This window comes from Mytilus galloprovincialis, chromosome 2, assembly GCF_965363235.1.
Source record: "Mytilus galloprovincialis chromosome 2, xbMytGall1.hap1.1, whole genome shotgun sequence".
NCBI classification, from domain to species: Eukaryota; Metazoa; Mollusca; class Bivalvia; order Mytilida; family Mytilidae; genus Mytilus; species Mytilus galloprovincialis.
This window is the reverse complement of record NC_134839.1, coordinates 38,710,994-38,733,613: the sequence shown is the minus strand read 5'-3', so window position 1 is coordinate 38,733,613 and position 22,620 is coordinate 38,710,994. Positions and strand designations below refer to the sequence as shown.

Here is a 22,620-nt window from a genome sequence, read left to right as displayed (position 1 = left end):
AGTTATATATATATATATATATATATATATATATATATATATATATATATACGTCTGAGTCAGTGACAACTCTACAACAGATGTATCCATCGGATCGCCATCAATGATGGTGATACATGGCTGTATACATAATGTATATACAACTCGTCTAAACATCAACCCAACAATGTTAGATCTGTAAATTTGCTTTCGCAAATTTTTTGTTCTTCCCTCGCCGGGATTCGAACCCATGCTACTGTGATATCGTGACACCAAATCGCCTGCACTGCAGCCGTCCCGCTAGACCACACGACCACCTGGACTCTCAAAAATAGAGCTTTCGCTGGCCGTGTGTTACCTTTCCTCGTCAGGAAAGCAAATTTACAGATCTAACATTGTTGGGTTGATGTTTAGACGAGTTGTATATACATTATGTACACAGCCATGTATCACCATCATTGATGGCGATCCGATGGATACATCTGTTGTAGAGTTGTCACTGACTCAGACGTACTTATAAATATAATTATTTTCTGTGACAGTATACTACATTAATTTGTAGGATCCTTTACTATAGATAATTTAGCTGATCTGTAACAATTACATCTTCATGCCTTATATATCATGTACTGTAGTACGCCGCTAGATTAAAACTGACGAGGAAAGGTAACACACGGCCAGCGAAAGCTCTTTTTTTGAGAGCCCAGGTGGTCGTGTGGTCTAGCGGGACGGCTGCAGTGCAGGCGATTTGGTGTCACGATATCACAGTAGCATAGGTTCGAATCCCGGCGAGGGAAGAACAAAAAATTTGCGAAAGCAAATTTACAGATCTAACATTGTTGGGTTGATGTTTAAACGAGTTGTATATACTTTATGTACACAGCCATGTATCACCATCATTGATGGCGATCCGATTGATACATCTGTTGTAGAGTTGTCACTGACTCAGACGTACTTATAAATATAATTATTTTCTGTGACTGTATACTACATTAATTTGTAGGATCCTTTACTATAGATAATTTAGCTGATCTGTAACAATAACATCTTCATGCCTTATATATCATGTACTGTAGTACGCCGCTAGATTAAAACTGACGAGGAAAGGTAACACACGGCCAGCGAAAGCTCTTTTTTTGAGAGCCCAGGTGGTCGTGTGGTCTAGCGGGACGGCTGCAGTGCAGGCGATTTTGTGTCACGATATCACAGTAGCATGGGTTCGAATCCCGGCGAGGGAAGAACAAAAAATTTGCGAAAGCAAATTTACAGATCTAACATTGTTGGGTTGATGTTTAGACGAGTTGTATATACATTATGTACACAGCCATGTATCACCATCATTGATGGCGATCCGATGGATACATTTGTTGTAGAGTTGTCACTGACTCAGACGTACTTATACATATAATTATTTTCTGTGACTGTATACTACATTAATTTGTAGGATCCTTTACTATAGATAATTTAGCTGATCTGTAACAATAACATCTTCATGCCTTATATATCATGTACTGTAGTACGCCGCTAGATTAAAACTGACGAGGAAAGGTAACACACGGCCAGCGAAAGCTCTTTTTTTGAGAGCCCAGGTGGTCGTGTGGTCTAGCGGGACGGCTGCAGTGCAGGCGATTTGGTGTCACGATATCACAGTAGCATGGGTTCGAATCCCGGCGAGGGAAGAACAAAAAATTTGCGAAAGCAAATTTACAGATCTAACATTGTTGGGTTGATGTTTACACGAGTTGTAGTTGTATATATATATATATATATATATATATATATATATATATATATATATATATATATATACATATATAACTCGTCTAAACATCAACCCAACAATGTTAGATCTGTAAACATTGTTGGGTTGATGTTTAGACGAGTTGTATATATATACTTTACTATAGATAATTTAGCTGATCTGTAACAGTAACATCTTCATGCCTTATATATCATGTACTGCAGTACGCCGCTAGATTAAAACTGACGAGGAAAGGTAACACACGGCCAGCGAAAGCTCTTTTTTTGAGAGCCCAGGTGGTCGTGTGGTCTAGCGGGACGGCTGCAGTGCAGGCGATTTGGTGTCACGATATCACAGTAGCATGGGTTCGAATCCCGGCGAGGGAAGAACCAAAAATTTGCGAAAGCAAATTTACAGATCTAACATTGGTGGGTTGATGTTTAGACGAGTTGTATATACATTATGTACACAGCCATGTATCACCATCATTGATGGCGATCCGATGGATACATCTGTTGTAGAGTTGTCACTGACTCAGACGTACTTATACATATAATTATTTTCTGTGACTGTATATTACATTAATTTGTAGGATCCTTTACTATAGATAATTTAGCTGATCTGTAACAGTAACATCTTCATGCCTTATATATCATGTACTGCAGTACGCCGCTAGATTAAAACTGACGAGGAAAGGTAACACACGGCCAGCGAAAGCTCTTTTTTTGAGAGCCCAGGCGGTCGTGTGGTCTAGCGGGACGGCTGCAGTGCAGGCGATGCTGTACTTATATATATATATATATATATATATATATATATATATATATATATACATATATAACTCGTCTAAACATCAACCCAACAATGTTAGATCTGTAAATTTGCTTTTGCAAATTTTTGTTTCTTCCCTCGCCGGGATATATATATAACTCGTCTTAACATCAACCCAACAATGTTAGATCTGTAAATTTGCTTTCGCAAACTTTTGGTTCTTCCCTCGCCGGGATTCGAACCCATGCTGCTGTGATATCGTGACATCAAATCGCCTGCACTGCAGCCGTCCCGCTAGACCACACGACCACCTGGGCTCTCAAAAAAGAGCTTTCGCTGGCCGTGTGTTACCTCTCCTCGTATATATATACTTAAAGCTGATTACAATAATCGGAGATCACTTTGCCATCATATGTACCGTGTAATCGCCTTTCTTCTTTTTTTTGTGTCATTTGAATTCTTTTTTATTGTCTTATCTTTCATTGCTCCCATTACCTGTTTTCATTCAATATGTTAATATGGGACCACACACGTTATTCTACTATCTACCAGGGTCTGGCACGTTTCTCTCATATTCCTTTTCCTCTAGAGGTATCGATGGCCGATTGTTCTACGTAGTTCATTTACAACAATCCTAGCCTGTCATTATTAAAGCATTACAGTTGTGAGTCGAATCCTGCATGCTCGCGTCAATAGAGGTCGACTTCAATCTTGATTGACTTGGATTGCTAGTTTCCTGCCAAAGGTACGATGTTCTTTGTGGGTACTCATACTTTCTCCAAAAATAAAACTACACGCAATGATATACCCATATCTCATCCATTCTTTTCCCCTACGTTTGTCTTTTAAAATAATCTGATGTCAATCCATATGGATGAGATATAGAATGTCACTCAGCGAAATTACATACATGCTTAGTATACGTTAGATCTTTTAAAAGGACCTTGAATATTGATATTCAATTACTCTATGTAGTCTGTGACACTCGTAGTCGTCTTTTCCCCGATGTCATACTAACAATAAGTGTTTTTTGAAAGTTTTGACACAAAAAAACCCCGGATTTTAGACCGAAAGATATCGTCTCTGTGGTTAACAATTGAAGGCTTCATCGATATCTTTTCGTTCGTCGTTCTGTTTTTTTAAAGTTTTCAAATCATCTTTCTATTTGAATTGCTTAAATATTTGTTTTCACATTGGGATTAGTATAATTTATAGTCTGGTTCATTGATTAATTTTTGTTTTAAAAAAAGTACCACTCCCCAAAATGTACAAAAACCAACAACATAAAACAAAACAACAATCTACGATGGAAACAAACACAAGTATTTTTCAAACTACTTGTTTTATAGACTTTTGTCATATAAACTATAATGGGAAAATAAATGATTAGATGCAACTACTATTACATGGATTTATAACACATAGTTAACAATATGAACATTTGAAGTGTTGTTGGTTATCGTGTCTTTTGAAGGTTTTTTCGCTACTTCGATTGTATGATTAAAAATAAAACACGTAACACGATACATTACCAATTAAATAAACACAATAGATTAAAACCCATCATATTTAAGATTTCTTTTTATTTTTTTCAGTGCCAAAATGTTAATAATAGGACGACGGATAAAAAATTCAATGGCAGTTAGAATTTTAATTGCACTGCTTTTCATGGGATCTATTGCTTTGTCGAACACCACAGATTCTTCTGCTACAACGACAGACTCTACTGCTACAACGACAGACTCTACGGCTACATCGACAGACTCTACTGCTACATTGACCGACTCTACTGCTACAACGGCTTTAAATATAGCAGAAACTACAACGGAACTGACGACAGAAACAGCTGGCACAACAGAAACGTCAAATAATGCAACGAGCAAAACAACTGTAGATACTGCTGACACAACAACTGTTGTTACAACAGAAACAGCTACAAATACTGCAGATTCTATAACTGATGTTACAACAGAAACAGCTACAAATACTGCAGATACGACAACTGATGTCACTACAGAAACAGTTACAAATACTGCAGATACGACAACTTATGTTACAACAGAAGCAGCTACAATAACTGCAGATTCTACAACTGATGTTGCAACAGAAACAGCTACATCTACTGCAGATTCTACAACTGATGTTACAACAGAAACAGCTACAAATATTGCAGATTCTACAACTGGTGTTATAACAGAAACAGCTACAAATACTGCAGAAACAACAACTGATGTTACAACAGAAACAGTTACAATTACTACAGATTATACTACTGATGTTACAACAGAAACTGCTACAAATATTGCAGATTATACAACTGATGTTACAACAGAAACAGCTACAAATACTGCAGATTTTACAACTGATGTTTCAACAGAAACAGCTACAATTACTGCAGATTCTACAACTGATGTTACAACAGAAACAGCTACAAATACTGCAAATTCTACAACTGATGTTACAACAGAAACAACAACTACCACAGATGCAACATCTATAGAGACCACAACTGATGCATCAAGTTTAAAAACGACCACAGCAGCAACAACATTAGACACCGCAACTGAGGCAACTACTTCAGAAACTACAACTGAAGTAACTACCTTAGTAGATACAACTGAGGAAACTACCATGGAAACAACAACTGAAGGAACTACCTTAGAAACTACAACTGAAGGAAATACTTTAGAAACTACAACAGATGGAACTACCTCAGAAAATTCCACTGACGGAACTACTTTAGAAACTACAACTGAAGGAACTACCTTAGAAACTACAACAGAACAAACTACCTTAGATACTACAACTGAAGGAACTACCTTAGAAACTACAACTGAAGGAACTACCTTAGAAACTACAACTGAAGGAAATACTTTAGAAACTACAACTGAAGGAACTACCTTAAAAATTACAACTGAAGGAACTACCTTAGAAACTACAACTGAAGGAACTACATTTGTAACTACAACTGAAGGAACTACCTCAGAAACTATAACTGAAGGAACTACCTTAGTAACTTCAACTGAGGGAACTACTTTAGAAACTACAACTGAAGGAACTACGTTGGAAACTACAACTGAAGGAACTACGTCAGAAACTACAACTGAAGGATCCACCTTAGAAACTACAACTGAGGGAACTACTTTAGAAACGACAACAGAAAGAACTACTTTTGTTACGACAACTGAAGGAACAACCTCAGAAACTAAAACTGAAGGAACTACCTTAGAAACTACAACGGAAGGAACCACTTTAAAAACTACCACTGAAGGAACTACCTTAGAAACTACAACTGAAGGAACTACCTTAGAAACTACAACTAAAGGAACTACTTCAGAAACTACAACTGAAGGAACTACCTTAGACACTACAACTGAGGGAACCACCTTAGAAACTACAACTGAGGGAACTACCTTAGAAACTACAACTCAGGGAACCACCTTAGAAACTACAACTGAGGGAACTACCTTAGAAACAACAACTGAAGGAACTACCTCAGACACTACAACTGAAGGAACTACATTAGAAAGTACGACTGAAGGAACTACCTTACTAACAACAACTGAGGGAACTACTTTAGAAACTACAACTGAGGGAACTACCATAGAAACTACAACTGATGGAACTACCTTAGAAACAACAACTGAAGGAACTACCTTAGACACGTCAACTGAAGGAACTACATTAGAAAGTACGACTGAAGGAACTACGTTAGATACTACAACTGAAGGAACTACCTTAAAAACAACAACTGAAGGAACTACTTTAGATACTACAACTGAAGGAACAACCTTGGAAACTACAACTGAAGGAACTACATTAGAAACTATAACTGAAGGAACTACCTTAGAAACAATAACTGAGGGAACTACCTTAGAAACTACAACAGAAGGGACTACCTTAGAAACTACAACTGAAGGAACTACTTTAGAAACTACAAATGAAGGAACTACCTTAGAAACTACAACTGACGGCACTACCTTAGAAACTACAACTGAAGGAACTACCTTAGAAACTACAAGTGAGGGAACTACTTTAGAAACTACAACTAAAGGATCTACCTTAGAAACTACAACAGAAGGAACTACCTTAGATACTACAACTGAAGGACCTACTTTAGAAACAACAACTGAAGAAACTACTTTAGAAACTACAACTGAAAGAACTACCTTAGAAACAACAACTGAAGGAACCACTTTAGAAACTACAACTGAAGGAACCACTTTAGAAACTACAACTGAGGGAACTTCCTTAGAAACTACAACTGAAAAAACTACTTTAGAAACTAAAACTGATGGAACTACCTTAGAAACTACAACTGAAGGAACTACGTTGGAAACTACAACTAAAGGAACTACGTCAGAAACTACAACTGAAGGAACTACCTTAGAAACTACAACTGAAGGAACCACTTTAGAAACTACAACTGAGGAAACTACCTTAGAAACAACAACTGAGGGAACTACCTTAGAAACTACAACTGAGGGAACTACTTTAGAAACTACAACTAAAGGAACTACTTTAGAAACTACAACTGAGGGAACTACCTTAGAAACTACAACTGAAGGAACTACCTTAGAAGCTACAACTGAAGGACCCACCTTAGAAACTACAACTGAAGGGACTTCTTTAGAAACTACAACTGAAGGAAGTACTTTAGAAACCACAACTGAAGGAACTACCTTGGAAACTACAACTGAAGTGACTACATTAGAAAGTGCAACCGACGGAACTACTTTAGAAACAACAACTGAAGGTACTACTTTAGAAACTACAACTGAAGGAACTACCTTAGAAATTACAACTGAGGGAACTACCTTAGAAACTAGAACAGAAGGGACTACCTTAGAAACTACAACTGAAGGAACTTCTTTAGAAACTACAACTGAAGGAACTACCTTAGAAACTACAACTGAAAGAACTACCTTAGAAACTACAACTGAGGGAACTACTTTAGAAACTACAACTGAAGGAACTACTTTAGAAACTACAACTGAAGGAACTACCTTAGAAACTACAACTGAGGGAACTACTTTAGAAACTACAACTGAAGGAACTACTTTAGAAACTACAACAGAAGGAACTATCTTAGATACTACAACTGAAAGAACTACCTTAGAAACTACAACTGAAGGAACTACTTTAGAAACTACACCTGTAGGAACCACTTTAGAAACTACAACTGAAGGAACTACTTTAGAAACTACAACTGAAGGAACTACCTTAGACACTACAACTGAAGGAACCACTTTAGAAACTACAACTGAAGGAACTATCTTAGAAGCTACAACTGAAGGAACTACTTTAGAAACTACAACTGAAGGAACTACTTTAGAAACTACAACTGAAGGAACTACCTTAGAAACTACAACTGAGGGAACTACATTAGAAACTACAACAGAAGGAACTATCTTAGATACTACAACTGAAAGAACTACCTTAGAAACTACAACTGAAGGAACTACTTTAGAAACTACACCTGTAGGAACCACTTTAGAAACTACAACTGAAGGAACTACTTTAGAAACTACAACTGAAGGAACTACCTTAGACACTACAACTGAAGGAACCACTTTAGAAACTACAACTGAAGGAACTATCTTAGAAGCTACAACTGAAGGAACTACTTTAGAAACTACAACTGAAGGAACTACTTTAGAAACTACAACTGAAGGAACTACCTTAGAAACTACAACTGAGGGAACCCCCTTAGAAACGACAACTGATGAAACTACTTTAGAAACTACAACTGAACGAACAACCTTAGTAACTACAACTGATGGAACTACTTTAGAAACTACAACTGAAGGAACTACCTTAGAAACTACAACTGAAGGAACCACCTTAGAAAATACAACTGAGGGAACTACCTTAGAAACAACAACTGAGGGAACTACCTTAGAAAGTACAACTGAGGGAACTATTTTAGAAACTACAACTGAAAGAACTATTTTAGAAACTACAACTGAAGGGACTACCTTAGAAACTACAACTGAAGGAAATACTTTAGAAACTACAACTGAAGGAACTACCTTAGAAACTACAACTGAGGGAACTACCTTAGAAACAACAACTGAGGGAACTACCTTAGAAACTACAACAGAAGGGACTACCTTAGAAACTACAACTGAAGGAACTACTTTAGAAACTACAACTGACGGATCAACTTTAGATACTACAACTGAAGGAACTACCTTGGAAACTACAACTGAAGGAACTACATTAGAAAGTACAACTGAAGGAACTACCTTAGAAACTACAACTGAAGGAACAACCTTAGTAGCTACAACTGATGGAACTACTTTAGAAACTACAACTATAGGAACTACCTTAGAAACTACAACTGAAGGAACCACCTTAGAAACTACAACTGAGGGAACTACCTTAGAAACAACAACTGAGAGAACTACCTTAGAAAGTACAAGTGAGGGAACTACTTTAGAAACTACAACTGAAGGAACTACCTTAGAAACTACAACTGAAGGAACTACCTTAGAAACTACAACTGAAGGAACTACATTAGAAACTACAACTGAAGGAACTACCTTAGAAACAACAACTGAGGGAACTACCTTAGAAACTACAACAGAAGGGACTACCTTAGAAACTACAACTGAAGGAACTACTTTAGAAACTACAACTGACGGATCAACTTTAGATACTACAACTGAAGGAACCACCTTGGAAACTACAACTGAAGGAACTACATTAGAAAGTACAACTGAAGGAACTACTTTAGAAACAACAACTGAAGGAACTACTTTAGAAACTACAACTGAAGGAACTACCTTAGAAACAACAACTGAGGGAACTGCCATAGAAACTACAGCAGAAGGGACTACCTTAGAAACTACAACTGAAGGAACTACTTTAGAAACTACAACCGAAGGAACTACCTTAGAAACTACAACTGAAGGAACTACCTTAGAAACTACAACTGAAGGAACTACCTTAGAAACTACAACTGAGGGAACTACTTTAGAAACTACAACTAAAGGAACTACCTTAGAAACTACAACAGAAGGAACTACATTAGATACTACAACTGAAGGAACTACCTTAGAAACTACAACTGACGGAACTACTTTAGTAACTACAACTGACGGAACTACTTTAGAAACTACAACTGAAGGAACTACCTTAGACACTACAACTGAAGGAACCACTTTAGAAACTACAACTGAAGGAACTACCTTAGACACTACAACTGAAGGAACCACTTTAGAAACTACAACTGAAGGAACTACCTTAGAAACTACAACTGAGGGAACTCCCTTAGAAACGACAACTGATGAAACTATTTTAGAAACTACAACTGAAGGAACAACCTTAGTAACTACAACTGAGGGAACTACCTTAGAAACAACAACTGAGGGAACTACCTTAGAAAGTACAACTGAGGGAACTATTTTAGAAACTACAACTGAAGGAACTACTTTAGAAACTACAACTGAAGGAACTACCTTAGAAACTACAACTGAAGGAACTACCTTAGAAACTACAACTGAAGGAACTACTTTAGAAACTACAACTGAAGGAACTACCTTAGAAACTACAACTGAGGGAACTACCTTAGAAACAACAACTGAGGGAACTACCTTAGAAACTACAACAGAAGGGACTACCTTAGAAACTACAACTGAAGGAACTACTTTAGAAACTACAACTGACGGATCAACTTTAGATACTACAACTGAAGGAACTACCTTGGAAACTACAACTGAAGGAACTACATTAGAAAGTACAACTGAAGGAACTACCTTAGAAACTACAACTGAAGGAACAACCTTAGTAGCTACAACTGATGGAACTACTTTAGAAACTACAACTGAAGGAACTACCTTAGAAACTACAACTGAAGGAACCACCTTAGAAACTACAACTGAGGGAACTACCTTAGAAACAACAACTGAGAGAACTACCTTAGAAAGTACAAGTGAGGGAACTACTTTAGAAACTACAACTGAAGGAACTACTTTAGAAACTACAACTGAAGGAACTACCTTAGAAACTACAACTGAAGGAACTACCTTAGAAACTACAACTGAAGGAACTACATTAGAAACTACAACTGAGGGAACTACCTTAGAAACAACAACTGAGGGAACTACCTTAGAAACTACAACAGAAGGGACTACCTTAGAAACTACAACTGAAGGAACTACTTTAGAAACTACAACTGACGGATCAACTTTAGATACTACAACTGAAGGAACTACCTTGGAAACTACAACTGAAGGAACTACATTAGAAAGTACAACTGAAGGAACTACTTTAGAAACAACAACTGAAGGAACTACTTTAGAAACTACAACTGAAGGAACTACCTTAGAAACAACAACTGAGGGAACTGCCTTAGAAACTACAGCAGAAGGGACTACCTTAGAAACTACAACTGAAGGAACTACTTTAGAAACTACAACCGAAGGAACTACCTTAGAAACTACAACTGAAGGAACTACCTTAGAAACTACAACTGAAGGAACTACCTTAGAAACTACAACTGAGGGAACTACTTTAGAAACTACAACTGAAGGAACTACCTTAGAAACTACAACAGAAGGAACTACATTAGATACTACAACTGAAGGAACTACCTTAGAAACTACAACTGAAGGAACTACTTTAGTAACTACAACTGACGGAACTACTTTAGAAACTACAACTAAAGGAACTACCTTAGACACTACAACTGAAGGAACCACTTTAGAAACTACAACTGAAGGAAGTACCTTAGAAACTACACCTGTAGGAACTACCTTAGAAACTACAACTGAAGGAACTACTTTAGAAACTACAACTGAAGGAACTACCTTAGAAACTACAACTGAAGGAACTACTTTAGAAACTACAACTGAAGGAACTACCTTAGAAACTACAACTGAAGGAACTACTTTAGAAACTACACCTGTAGGAACTACCTTAGATACTACAACTGAAGGAACTACATTAGAAAGTACAACTGAAGGAACTACCTTTGAAACTACAACTGAAGGAACTACTTTAGAAACTACAACTGAAGGAACTACCTTAGACACTACAACTGAAGGAACCACTTTAGAAACTACAACTGAAGGAACTACCTTAGAAACTACAACTGAAGGAACAACTTTAGAAACTACAACTGAAGGAACTACCTTAGAAACTACAACTGAGGGAACTCCCTTAGAAACGACAACTAAAAGAACTACCTTAGAAACTACAACTAAAGGAACTACCTTAGAAACTACAACTGAAGGAACTACATTAGAAACTACAACTGAAGGAACTACCTTAGTAACTACAACTGATGGAACTACCTTAGAAACGATATCTGAAGGAACTACCTTAGAAACTACAACTGAAGGAACCACCTTAGAAACTACAACTGAGGGAACTACCTTAGAAACAACAACTGAGGGAACTACCTTAGAAACTATAACTCAGAGAACTACTTTAGAAACTACAACTGAAGGAACTACTTCAGAAACTACAACTGAAGGAACTACCTTAGAAACTACAACTGAAGGAACTACTTTAGAAACTACAACTGAAGGAACTACCTTAGAAACTACAACTGAAGGAACTACCTTAGAAACTACAACTGAAGGAACTACCTTAGAAACTACAACTGAAGGAACTACCTTAGAAACTACAACTGAAGGAACTACCTTAGAAACTACAACTGAAGGAACTACCTTAGAAACTACAACTGAAGGAACTACTTTAGAAACTACAACTGAAGGAACTACCTTAGAAACTACAACAGAAGGAACCACTTTAGAAACTACACCTGTAGGAACTACCTTAGATACTACAACTGAAGGAACTACATTAGAAACTACAACTGAAGGAACTACCTTTGAAACTACAACTGAAGGAACTACATTAGAAACTACAACTGAAGGAACTACCTTAGTAACTACAACTGATGGAACTACCTTAGAAACGACATCTGAAGGAACTACCTTAGAAACTACAACTGAAGGAACCACCTTAGAAACTACAACTGAGGGAACTACCTTAGAAACAACAACTGAGGGAACTACCTTAGAAACTACAACTCAGAGAACTACTTTAGAAACTACAACTGAAGGAACTACTTCAGAAACTACAACTGAAGGAACTACCTTAGAAACTACAACTGAAGGAACTACTTTAGAAACTACAACTGAAGGAACTACCTTAGAAACTACAACTGAAGGAACTACCTTAGAAACTACAACTGAAGGAACTACCTTAGAAACTACAACTGAGGGATCTACTTTAGAAACTACAACTGAAGGAACCACCTTAGAAACTACAACTGAAGGAACTACCTTGGAAACAACAACTGAGGGAACTACCTTAGAAACTACAACAGAAGGGACTACCTTAGAAACTACAACTGAAGGAACTACCTTAGAAACTACAACTAAAGGAACTACCTTAGAAACTACAACTGAAGGAACTACCTTAGAAGCTACAACTGAAGGAACTACTTTAGAAACTACAACTGAAGGAACTACCTTAGAAACTACAACTGGAGGAACTACTTTAGAAACTACACCTGTAGGAACTACCTTAGATACTACAACTGAAGGAACTACATTAGAAACTACAACTGAAGGAACTACCTTTAAAACTACAACTGAAGGAACTACATTAGAAACTACAACTGAAGGAACTACCTTAGTAACTACAACTGATGGAACTACCTTAGAAACGACATCTGAAGGAATTACCTTAGAAACTACAACTGAAGGAACCACCTTAGAAACTACAACTGAGGGAACTACCTTAGAAACAACAACTGAGGGAACTACCTTAGAAACTACAACTCAGAGAACTACTTTAGAAACTACAACTGAAGGAACTACTTCAGAAACTACAACTGAAGGAACTACCTTAGAAACTACAACTGAAGGAACTACTTTAGAAACTACAACTGAAGGAACTACCTTAGAAACTACAACTGAAGGAACTACCTTAGAAACTACAACTGAAGGAACTACCTTAGAAACTACAACTGAGGGATCTACTTTAGAAACTACAACTGAAGGAACCACCTTAGAAACTACAACTGAAGGAACCACCTTAGAAACTACAACTGAAGGAACTACCTTAGAAACTACAACTGAAGGAACTACCTTTGAAACGACAACTGAAGGAACTACTGTAGAACCTACAACTGAAGGAACTACCTTAGAAACTACAACTGAGGCTTCAACGTTAGAATCTACAACTGAGGCGACTACAACAAAGACAACAACATATGAATATACAACAGCTGCAACGACTTTAGAAACCACAAAATCGCCAGATATCACAACCCAGCCAGTTACAACAACAACAATGTCAACAACAACTTCTACACAAACATTAACCACAGTACAGACAACAGCTGCTGCTGCACGTGCTTCAGGTATGATATTTCCCCCCCCCTAAATTTTGCCATATAAACATGTGCCAATTTGTTAGGAAAAAGGTAGATAAACCGTGACAGGTTTGCATTTCTTTGGTTTTATCGACATAAGAAACTCGATTATAAATAACCATATCTGTTGTAAGATTTTCAACATAAATACATCTTAACTACGCATTGACTTATTGAGGGAAGGGGGTGGGGTGGTTACTTTAATTCAAAGTTTCATATGTTTAAAACATTGTGATTGGTCATTAGTAACATACACAATAGATTTTTGGCCAATTTTCATATCTAGTGTACGACCAAAAAATAATTAAAGATATATAAGGCTTATAATTTCACCACGGGTTAATTTTTCCAAAGTCATCAATTAATAAATCTTAAAAGTTATAAACTGCAATCTTTTAGCATCTATCATTATGGTTACATCTGAATCAAACAATTTACGTGAGAAGCAACAATTACAGACGGCAACACAACAACAAATATGCAAAACAAAAAGGCTTCAAAGAGGCTAATACTTATCGCCAGACATGCATCCGAACTCTTATATTGTCAATTATAGATCTGTGATATTAATAAAACATGTATATATATATTCCAGAATTTATGGCATTCGGAGAAACAACTGCTGATTCACGGCTTTACGGAGATGATGTGTCAACATATAACTTAGGATGTTTCACATCAATTCCTTTCTTGGGTGACAGTTATAGCTACTTGACTGTAAGTTTATACTCTTCTACACATTTCATGTCATTTGCAGTTCATCAAACTCAAATTTGTTTTTTGTTCATGTATTTTTAAACCGTGTTTGTTCCTTTTTATTCACTAGTTGTTTCAAGGTTCGCTTACCTTAGCTATGCGAGACCGTTGATTATTCAACCTAGGAGAGGATAGAAGGATGTCATCTGAAATTCCCAGAAAATTAAACGCTGAATTTAGAATTCATGAAAAAACAAAGCCATCTTTCGAAAAATTAATCACAAATTCCTAAATTCTAAGAAAAACACAATATAAGTGTAAATCCTAAATACCCGCAAAATTAAAGACCTAATCCGTACGTCACGAAAAAGGTCCTTCCACACCTCATCTATTGTAGTTTTGATCAGTTTCCATAATGGCAAAAAAAAATGAGTTGCATTTGATACATATTAAAATTACAAAAAACAATCATGTATTCGAGCAGTTACAAAATGTATTTGCCACAAGCCAACTGTAATTATGAAGTGAATGCTTCTTTATGGAACTTCCTTGGGGTGTAAAAGCGTTGACCGAAGTACATTTTGTATGAAGCGCTAAAACATACAAACATAATATAATTATCTGTTCATATTTACAAGGATTTTATATAGTAAGAAGAATTGGAATCTTGTGGACTTTTACATAGACTGTCACTATATTATACAAATTATCCTTGATATTAATAAACATTGTACAATTTAAGGATGTTCGTTTGTCATGTTTTGGATTTCTTTCAGTTTTTCGGAATCCTCTGGTTTTATCAAAAAAATGCCTTAAAAAATGTTGCTCATTAATCCCCATTTTTCTTTTCATAAATATTTCACATATATAATTATAAGCCACCTGTAAAAGTCTTATAAAATCTTTGTTATTTTCTAATAGTTTTTGAAGACTTAAAGTTGTCAACGAGAAAGGTATGAAAAATCAAGAGAGAACATTTTCCCACCAAAATTTAATGACTAATATCTCGAAAACAAACACATTGACCTATCTATTTGTTTTTGCTCTCAGTCTGTTTGTTCCTTTAATATCCCCTTTCAATAGATGATAATTTTATGAAATTTTTTTTTTCCTGAAAAAGAAAATAATGTAACAATAATATAAACCAATCTCTTCTGAGGAGGTTGTGCATCTGTACTTTTAAACACAAAGTTATTTATTACTGAATAACCATGATAAGTAAAGCATTTATTCTAGAATTGTACACGTCAATTACAAATTTAACCGTAATTTTAATTATATCGGTCTCACTGTCACTTACGAATTTAACAGTAGTTCTAAATTATATCAGTCACACAGGGACTTTCTATGCTAACGTTAGTATAGAAAGTCCCTGAGTCACACCACACGTATTAAATATCTAAATCTTGTTTCAATAGTCATATTTTAAAGAACTCTTTCATTAATTTTAGAAAGTACTGGCTCTTTATTTGTATTTAACTTTGTGCAGTTTAAAGTGAAATGTAATTCATCTTCTACTTCTTAATTAAATACACTAATGGGGCAAATTCTTTCTTATAAAGGAGATTTACTGTATGTCGACCTTTTTCAATTTTAAGAACACTATTATCAAATACTTTCCTATACTTTCGGTAGATAAAAAGTCCCTGCTATTACCAGAGACCTGTATCATGTCTCAGCTATTAGCACATACGAATTTTGTCCTACATATATTTTTTTGTCAATGCTTAATTTAAGAGGCCAGCACAAGAACAAAGGAAATTTTTATTCGTTTCCCTTTACAAAACAATCTACAAACTGTTTGCATTCTTTTTATGTGCATAAGTCAAAAATGTACTGTTCTAATAATAATTCAATCAAGTTTATAAGAAAAAAACGGTAATAATCAATATGGGAAGAGTAACCTTTGGACGAATTTAAATATCACAATTATGTGTAGATTTCTCTCCCCAGACATCAAAATGCCCCTGTCGTTCGCTATTAGGGTTCATTGTTTTGACAGTCTGTCACTATCTTAGTACTATCTTAGTGCTAATGTAGGTTATCTTTTAGCATAAGCTTGTAATAGGATTGATGTTCAGATAATTTTTTCTTTACAATGTACATTTGAAAAAAAAACAAAGTACAAACTCTATAAACAGAAGATGTGGTATGATCGCCAACGAGACAGCCTTCATAGTCTGCATTTAATCATAAAACAAATTTGCAATTCGTTGAACATTTAAATTGGTGGTTAACATTGTACCCACAAAATCCACGAAAATTGGTATCCAATAAATTATAATGAATCAACAGTATAAAGGGTAGTCTGCCACATATATGGCATTGGCTGTTGACAGTGCTGTTTGTAGTTGTGTAGTTGTCATCCATAAATGTCACTAAGTTTACAAATACAGTACAGGGTATTCAGAGGATAGAAAAATACTGTGCCAGTCTGTACAGGTGGCTTTGATATTACATGTATATATCATGAATTTGCTTATGTTAGTCCAGTCGATTTGTGAAACAATTGCTCAGATTGTGGTAAAAGCATGAAATTTTGCAGAGGGTTAGTTGAGGTCGTAACTAACATTTATAGCCATGGACCCAATTCAGAAATTCAAAATGGCGGCTCTGGGTGGCCATTTTGAAATCATGTCTAAAAAATTAATAAAAATTATTAGAAAAAATATGAAAAATATATTACTTTACCAATTTTGATAAACTTTCATATATCTTATGACAAAGAATATTAACTGAGGACTATTGAAGTATTAGGTGGCCATCTTGAATGGTGGCCATTTTGAAAACGTAAATTTCGAATATATCATTATTCGCTATCCTTAATCGTTTTTTTGAATTAATATTAAGTTTTATACGCATTTACAACTAGTTTTGCTAATCATTTATTTATGACTGTTGCTATTCATATAGGATATATTCACCAAGTGCTCAAATAAGGCATGCATATGTTAACAAATAAATGTATTTAAAAAATACGCGTAAATTCTTTTAATTACAGTTTAGCATGTAGGGCTTAGTTACTTTTTTACCACCAAAAAATGCGTATATATAATATAAGTTATGACCACTGTATGTTGAAAAGGAATAATACGTAGGTATTAAATTCACTGGAGCTGATAAAATAATAAATAGACTGAAAGATTTCCTTAACGCCAAGAGAGGACACATGAGGATTTACAATGCCAATAAAATACAAAAAGAGCAGACATAGACATTTGAGCTGGTAGTCAGTCATTTTTGTAAGCATACAACTGTTCCAAGTTAAGGAAGGTCATGTAATGGGAGAATCACAAGGCAAAAGGTACTTATCCTGTCCAAGCAAATCTTAAGATCAAAATATATTTTGTCAGGAAAAACGAAAAAAGTCTAAGATGAGTCAAGGATTGAAATTACCAGTAAAATAACCAGCCACGGTTGTGATGAATTAACAAGAACAATATGATTGCAGGTTTTTTTTTCTTTCATTGTGATGAGGTATCTGACTATCATCATGAAGCCTCGACAATTATGATCGACAATAGAGTATGTGACTGTAACTTAAACTACTAACCATTGTTCTTTTAGCCAGACTCAGTGCTGGAGATTAATATTTCAGGAGCAGATATCATGCTAAATGTTTGTTAAAACTGCACGACAAGGCAATTAGACAGAATTTGAGAAACAGAAAAAAAGTCAAAAATCTATTATCCATAGAATGGGGCTGGCCAAATTGATAAAAAACAGTGACGGCTCACACTCTGGAACAGATACTGTTTTAATATTTGAAATTGATGATATTGGCAAATTGTACAGTAAACGTTCTTAGTAAATATGAGTTGTCATTGAAGGAATGATTAATACAACACTTCTGAAAAATTGAATACTAGCTGCCTTAGATAATATGCAAGCACACATGAAAGGTTGCGTCTTTCTTCGGATTCTCAACGAATATGTTGGGGAAGTTCTGAAACAGGCCATGTCTTTTGGTCGTGATTATGAAGGCCTCTTCACAGTCAAAGTAACTAGAATAGTTTGAAGAGTTAAGCTTGTTACTATAAAAAGTTTTACAGGGACATTCAATGTTGGCTTTCCAAATGAATCGGTTCCACAATCTTTGAGACATCTCACTCTCTATCTGAGGACCGATAAGATGCAGTTGTATCCTTTCAACGACGAGTTGCACAATTGAACTATTATAGCTGAGAAATGGTAAGTCTTGTCTGCCTCTCAACGATATTTCTGGATATGTTTGGCCATCCTGTATCATTCTTACTAACTTATTCGTGTCAACAGCTGTTATTGAGTGTCCCTGTAAAGTTATTCTTAGTATGAAGCATATATATTTTGCCTGCTATGGCTATGGTGATGCCTTCATTTTTACCCTTTTATTATGATTCTGTTTCAGAGCTTCACGATTACATTTGTTAAAAATCAAGAGCACTAATTTATCTTGCTTGTATGCTTATAGATATCCTATGGCAGTTACATTCCAATTTTGTTAACTGCGTTGTATCAGTTCTTCCTTCCATGATAACCCCAAGATGTTCCAGGCGTTTACTGTACAATTTAGCGTGATCTGCAAGCTTGGAGATTGGTACAACACCTCTTCCAGACCGTGTGACATCAATGTATTTTATTATTTAGGAAAGCACTCCAAGGATAAAAGATTCCTGGATTTCTTTCTGTGTCTTTTATTCTGCCTATTTACTATGTTGTCACGTTTCATCAATCATCAAGCATGATACTAGTGATTTGACATCTCCAGCTCTTACTTTGGCTAAGGGAATATGTCTTGCAGTACAAATGCACAGTCATGCCCTATTTTTGTCGATTTGAAAAATGTCGATGTATCATGGAGAACTTCAGATACATCACCGCAGAAAAAAACATTTCAGTCATTGTTCTTTTTAATCCAGTTCCACTTTATAGTGTCTGGTTACTTATTGTTTCCTTTCAATTGGGAACTTATCTTCAACATCAGAAGTATGTTTTCCTTTTTGCTGATTAAATATTTTGAAGTCTGAAAATGTGTTTGACATGATTTGTGACATTTTGCCTTGTGATTCTGGAGTGCTTCTGCAGTTCCATAGCCCTCATTCAACTGTTTTGAATTGAGCGAAAAGAAAACCAATTCAAGACCCAACATCTTCGTATGCTTGCATCAAAAGAGTGATTGCCAGCTCAAATGTCTATGACTGTTCTGTTTGTATCTGCTTGGCATTGCAAACCCTTACATGTCCTCTCTTGCTGTTTCACACATTCCATCCAGTCTAATTGCCCATTATGTTTTTCTGATATCTAGTTCCAGTGTTTTCGAAATCTACAATTTTGATCTTTTCCAAAGAAATACTTTCGGTCATAAATTATATAATATATACGTAATTTCTGTTTTAAAATTTACTTAGGCAAACGTGTAAGTAACAGAAATTTTGATACTGATATCTTAATTTTTGTAAACATGTGCATGCCTTATCTGACCTCTTTGTGAATATCCAATATAAATTAGTAAAACAAGTATGAATGCAAACAGTGAATTAATAAGATTAACGAATAATGATATATTGGAAATTCATGTTTTCAAATGGCCATCATTCAAAATGGCTACCAAAAAATCAATATATATGAAGTCCTCAGATGACAGTCCTTGTCATCTGTGATGAATATACCATATGACTATATAATAATTTCCTGCAGCAAGCGCTTAACTTATAATTCAAAGTGAACGCGGTTAATAAGGAAATGCAAATGTGTAAAGGCAGTATTAAGTTGTACTACTCTATGTTAATGTGGAGGACAATGCGATAGAATATGATAAACAGAGTGTGGTTTGAGCAGTTTATGTTTTTATAACATTACTTGTATGAAAAAAAAATTATGTCTGCAATCAAGGTTTTTGAAAGTTATTTCAAATGAACAATATCAACAAAACGAGTTATCCAGTAATCAGTCAACTATTATAAACGACAGGTATACAAATATTTTTTTTTTTTATTTGTACGTATAAAATAAAATTCTCCTGTTATTCTATGTTGAACAAGCGGTTGCACGAATATTGCTTTCAGAGTAATATTTCATTTTATGATCCTCTTCGTGTCCGCGTTTTAATGCTTTTGTACCCGCTACAAAACAGAAGAATAACTCGGGGAGGGGGATAGGCTCGCATTTTGTCCTGTTTATATAGCTCGAACAAATACATTTGTATATCTTCCACAATGCATGTTTTTTATTATATCGAATAATGACTACATATTTTGGCTTAAAAAAAAAAGATTTTCAAAATGGCCGCCATTCAATATGGGTAATATTTCAAAAACTTTTGTTCTAAAAGACAATTAGATTCATCACTGTTATTCTATTAACCAGATTTCATGTCAATATCTTCTCTAATATCATTTTCATATTTTTTATTATTAAACTATTGAGATCAAACGGTCGCCATTTTAAAATGACCGCCACTTCCGCCAATTTCGACTTTCAGATTGGGTTCATAGCTTAAAATGTTGTCCATGACATATACTACTACTATGCCAAATTTCATGCTTTAACCACAATCTGAGCAATTTTGTCAAAAATCTGCACAAATCGACTGGACTATGTGTAAATCTTTTTAAAATACTATGGGGAAATAAGAAATGAATTAGTTTAGCTATGATATAGTTAATACCTTTGTCTTCATGCTTAACAATATGTCCTACTCTTTCTATAAGCCAACAGAATCTAACTAAAATTTTCCAAAAAATTAGCTTCAGGCTTGTGGACTCGAAAGTTTATTGACGGTGAATGCTGAATCACTGTGAATACCTACATGCATTGCTCTCATGTCGTAACACAATCTGTATATTCATTTTAACTTTTACTTTTCATTCACAGTTTTCTTCAAATGGTCTAGCATGCATGGGATGCAGATATACTTCCTATGTTCCAAGAGAATTGAACTTGTTTACAGATAGAGATATAATAGCTGCATTATGGACAGATTTGGTTGTATCTAGTTCAACGGAGAAGATGTTTTATCATCTCTATAGTGATGATGATGAAAATGGAGATAGAACACTGATTGATTCAGTGTTGAATAAAGTTTCTTCTAATGTCAATTATTACGCTCGAACAAGTGACTTTTCAGCATCTTGTGTGTATATTGCTACATGGGAAAATGCAAGGCTATATGGTGATTTTGTAAGTACATGTAGTAAGATTTGGCCAAATAAAAAAATATGTATGTTTCCTATTACCCTTTTTTTCAAGCTGAAAAATAGCCTACTCTAAAGTTTCATTTTTTAATAAGCACTGTTAAAGTCCGAATGTCCCTCCCATAGACTCAATGTTAAAAAAAGGTAAAATAAAAAAAATAAATCCCTACCTACCTACCTTATTTTTTTCAAAGATGTAATCATGGTAATAGGAAATTTACACACATATATTTTTTTTGGCCTTTTATATATAATTGACTTTTAAGGAGATTGATAAAATGATTTATGAACCACACAGACATGATATTCATTAAGGCCAATAACCAAGGATGAATATCATATACATCTCTTTGGTTCATATATCATTATACATTATTAATTGATAATGCTGATATTAAAAGTATTATATTTTGTTTACCCATCTTCAATTTTCTAGTATGTATTCAAGATATTTAATTGCTCCTTGCTTTTCACAATCCAATGCAATCTTTATCTGCTTTTGCAGTTCCTAATTTTGATACCAGAAAGTTCATTAAAATTCCCTAAAATATTAGCACTGAAAAATAAAGAAATAGAAAAAGGTTAATTTGAATGAAGACATAAACCTACCTTATATACATGATAGACTTTGCCTGGAACAACTATTTAGGTTCATGTTAGGCATTGCTGTTCCAAGGGGCTAGCATTTGGGTCTTATCGTGACGCGGGATTGTCGATTTTTGTAAGCATGACACGTGAAAGTTAAATTATTTTGCTGTGAAAACGGGAAATGAAGTCTAGCGGGACACGTGAATAACAAAAAAAATGAGAAATGCTGACGTACATAGTGTAAGCGGGATACGGGAATCTGACCAAACAGTAAGCGG

General features: G+C 35.2%; 1 protein-coding gene across 1 annotated transcript in view; it reads left to right on the top strand.

Moving 5' to 3' along the window:
* LOC143062029 (uncharacterized) overlaps window positions 1-22,620 on the top strand; it is a 126,463-nt gene that overhangs the window by 5,658 nt on the left and 98,185 nt on the right. Inside the window, exons 2-12 of the mRNA XM_076233881.1 lie at window positions 4,087-6,686; window positions 7,125-7,247; window positions 7,530-7,648; window positions 7,868-7,972; window positions 8,693-8,770; window positions 8,867-8,915; window positions 9,273-9,823; window positions 10,247-12,950; window positions 13,119-13,874; window positions 14,482-14,603; window positions 21,435-21,740. Coding sequence (XP_076089996.1) covers window positions 4,087-6,686; window positions 7,125-7,247; window positions 7,530-7,648; window positions 7,868-7,972; window positions 8,693-8,770; window positions 8,867-8,915; window positions 9,273-9,823; window positions 10,247-12,950; window positions 13,119-13,874; window positions 14,482-14,603; window positions 21,435-21,740 — 7,513 coding nt within the window. The remainder of the gene's footprint in view (window positions 1-4,086; window positions 6,687-7,124; window positions 7,248-7,529; window positions 7,649-7,867; window positions 7,973-8,692; window positions 8,771-8,866; window positions 8,916-9,272; window positions 9,824-10,246; window positions 12,951-13,118; window positions 13,875-14,481; window positions 14,604-21,434; window positions 21,741-22,620) is intronic.